The sequence below is a fragment of the Caretta caretta genome, chromosome 28 (genome assembly GCF_965140235.1).
Source record: "Caretta caretta isolate rCarCar2 chromosome 28, rCarCar1.hap1, whole genome shotgun sequence".
Taxonomy (NCBI): Eukaryota; Metazoa; Chordata; order Testudines; family Cheloniidae; genus Caretta; species Caretta caretta.
The window spans coordinates 11,923,311-11,927,122 of NC_134233.1; the positions used below are offsets into that span (position 1 = coordinate 11,923,311).

Sequence of the window (3,812 nt, forward strand, 5' to 3'; positions counted from 1 at the left end):
CCTCCCTTGTTTTCTTTGCCTTGAGCAGGGTTTCCAGTTTCCAGAACTGATGTGATCTCGCAGCTGGAACGAGGGGAGGAGTCGTGCGTCCCAGACCTTCATGGCTCTAAGAAAAAAGTGCTCCCGAGAGCTGCCTGCATAGGTGAGGCATTGGTTAAACCAACCCCAAAACTGTCGGTGAATACAGGAAACATTTGGGATGCCCTACAAAGATCTTGTGAGCTCTCCAAGTTCAGGATTGTTCCCTGCAGATGTGGAATCGTTAGGCAGAGGTCACTCATGGCTTCCCACCTATCCTGACTGACAACTGGCAGCAGGTCCCTCCCCAATCTCGCTGTCCCCTGAGATTTCTTCTGAGATACGGACCGAGAACTGATCCCTTCCTTTCTCTCCTCTGGGGAAGGTTTAAGGGAAAATCAGCTCCTGATAGGTTTGATCTGTCCTGTACACGTTTTCGTTCCTTCATCCCTTTTTCCGTTCTTCTCTCTGAGATTTCCTTTCTCTCTGGCGCAGGCAGAGACTTACGTCTGGATTCTCTCGGTCTCCCGTCAGGTTTTGGGATGGTGAGTGAAAATGAGGAGGAACCCCAGCAGGAAGATGCTGAGCGAGTAGAAGCCCATGGGATGTTGTCAGGAAGGTCCAAAGGGAATGATTCTGGGAGCTGTGCACGCCCAGAAAAAACAAAAGCCTGTGAGAGTCAGCAGAGGCCAGAGGAAAACTTCGGTAGCCAGTCAGACCTTATTACACGTGAGAGAATGAACTTGGAAGGAACACGCTACACATGCCTCGAGTGTGGGAAAAGCTTCAAAGGGAGCTCGGACCTTCTCAGACATCAGAGAATCCACACGGGTGAGAAACCTTACGCATGCTGTGTGTGTGGGAAATGCTTCAAGCAGAGCTCGCATCTCATTGCACATAAGAGAATCCACATAGATGAGAAACCTTATGGCTGCCCTGAGTGTGGGAAACACTTCAAGCAGAGCTCACACCTTATTACACATCGGAAAATCCACACGGGTGAGAAACCTTATGGATGCCCTGAGTGTGGGAAACACTTCAAGCAGAGCTCACACCTAATTACACATCGGAAAATCCACACGGGTGAGAAACCTTATGGATGCCCTGAGTGTGGGAAACACTTCAAGCAGAGCTCACACCTTATTACACATCGGAAAATCCACACGGGTGAGAAACCTTATGGATGCCCTGAGTGTGGGAAACACTTCAAGCAGAGCTCACACCTAATTACACATCGGAAAATCCACACGGGTGAGAAACCTTATGGATGCCCTGAGTGTGGGAAGCACTTCATTGACAGTTCATCCCTCCTCTCACATCAGCGAATCCACACAGGGGAGAGGCCCTACACATGCTCTGAGTGCGGGAAAAGCTTCAATCAGCGCTCAACCCGAATCACACATCAGAGAACGCACACAGGAGAGACCCCCTACACGTGCTCTGAGTGTGGGAGAAGCTTCAATCAGCGCTCAAACCTTATTAGACATCAGAAAATCCACATGGGAGTGATCTGTAACAAATGCCTTGACTAGGGCTGGCCAAAGGTATTTTTTTCTTTTAAATCACATTTGCTAATTCCCACTTAGGGATCTGTGCCCCATCTTCACCGTGGTTACTCAGCTCCCCCAGATGAGTTGCCTGCTCCTGCCTTTTGCAGCTCACCCTTCTTTGGGGTCAGTCCTGTGATGTTTTCTATCAACTCCTTTCCTTTTGGGTCAAAGGAGCGTGTGTCCCTCCAGCCAGGAATGTTCATCAGCTCCAGGTGGGGGAGAGAGGTTTGTTCCCAACAAGCTACACTGAGGCAAAAACTACCCGTGCCTTACATCCACTAGGACTGTACATGGCGTTGGCTGCTCAAGTTAGTGATCTTGGTGTTAAAAGACAATTACAGTTGTTGTGCAGATGCAGCCGAGGTGCAGTGGTTGGCATTAGCTTTCCCCTTGACCTGACCTAAACTCCATCACATGTCCTAGTCTAAACAAAGCCTGAGCATCACAGTTATACTGTCCCCCCATTTAAAAACCATTGTTAGTCATCAAGTTCCCCCACCAGGATCATATTGTTTCATTCCCAGTTGTCACAGTTCATCAGAGTGCTGTTGCTTCAGGTTTTCCTGAAGGCAGATATTTTTACTCCCGTTTTCCTCCCTTAAAATATATTGAAGTATAACAAAGAGCAGGAATAGGGAAGGGATAGGGAAAAATGTCTTTTCCCCTCTGTAACAACAGAAGAACATAGGGTAAATCAGAGGGATTCTCCATCACCATCTCTATCCCCCTGTTCTTCAATTGGTAAGGTCAATATTTCCCGAAGGGGCTGGGAAGAGGATTCTCTAGTAAATGATTTGGAACTAAGCAAAAGACCCATTCATTTGCCTCCCAAAGCAGTTGTGGCCCATGCCCTGCAGGAGGTTGCTCCTGAAGATCTTCCCTTCCTAATCAGGTGCATGTTGCCTCTTATTTGGGAAATGCAATCCCTTCCTAGGTAGAGATGGGAAAAATGGAAGTGACATTTCTGTTCAGCTCACTCCTGGGAGATGCTGTAAATGTGTAGGAAATGACATCCATGAGGAATGTGATAGAGCTGCAGAAAGACACCCATTTTGAGTAGATACCTGACATTTGGTGTCTTAGAGGGATTCTAAGCCGCACCTGAATTTAGTCCCTTATTTAAATCTGTGCCACCAGATTAAAGAAACAAAAGGGCATATTTGGGGGAGTTCTACCTCAGTATCGCTACTGGTATGTTGTGTGGTTGGTGAAGAATTCTACGCCAGAGCCGTGTAAAATTGCTACAACTAAGGTCAAAGATTTGACAAGAACTCAGGTAGAAATGAGAGGTACGAGTGGTTGATTTTCACCCCAGAGATGGACGCTATGGTGACCTGTGGCCAAGGTAAACTGTTTTTAGAATTGCTCACACTTCTAAAGGATGCCATGATGAAACTGGGAACAACTGTCTTTTACCATTTGGATCCCAAGTTTCCTGAAGCACAGAGAGAAACAGCTGATTCCTTCAGAGCCATGCCATGCCTATGGGTCCCAAACTGGCTGCCTTGCTGGACAAGAAGCACTTCCGTGTTGGTTAAATGATGGTAGCCAATGAGGGAATGTAACAGATTCCAAGTTCAGACTGCAGGATACATGAATGCTGAGTCCAGAGTCTGTGGTTTGGTCTCTTAGTTTTGCTCTTGAGTCTAATGCATGTGTCTCACTTTTCCGCCTCCTGCTACTCTGAAAGATTAGAAAGTGTGATAGTAGAGCACAGGTGGTTTTTCTCATGATGTAGCCTTCCCACGTAGTGTGAGACCCCTTCCACCCACACAGGTGAGCCAGAGAGTTGCCCAGGGCTCTTGTTCACAAAGCAAAGATGTCACATTAGGCAGGAGATGTCAAGATCTACAATGGTGATGGGCGAGTGATAGGAGCTTTTCTGGGTGGTTGTTGTTTGGTTGTTTTTTTTCCATGTAATTTTTGTTTTGTTTTTGCAACTAGTTCTTTTTATAGCTGCTGAGACCCTTGTCCTTTTGAGCACAGCTCTTTAACCCTCAGGCCTGGCTCTGGAAACCTCAGAACCGGCTTTGCGTTTTTTTTTTTCATGTTTGCTATCTTTGGAGTTCGCACATCCAGACGACATGCGGTTCACAGCAGCGGATACTTTGAGAAACCTGCTGGGTGAAGCAGGCCTTTTCCAAACTGACATTGGCCCAAATTCTGCCTCAGTTCAGCTGGATTGGGACACGTCTGTGTCAAAGGAGTGGTTCACACCTGATTTGCCCAGAGACCTCAAAGGAG

At 47.2% G+C, this 3,812-nt stretch overlaps 1 protein-coding gene across 1 annotated transcript; it reads left to right on the top strand.

Moving 5' to 3' along the window:
* The first annotated feature begins 455 nt into the window (after positions 1 to 455).
* On the top strand, positions 456 to 2,406 carry LOC142070284 (uncharacterized). The gene has a single exon (XM_075123864.1). It carries the CDS (start codon positions 561 to 563, stop codon positions 1,548 to 1,550), a length of 990 nt encoding a protein of 329 aa, XP_074979965.1. The 5' UTR covers positions 456 to 560; the 3' UTR covers positions 1,551 to 2,406.
* The last annotated feature ends 1,406 nt before the right edge of the window (positions 2,407 to 3,812 follow it).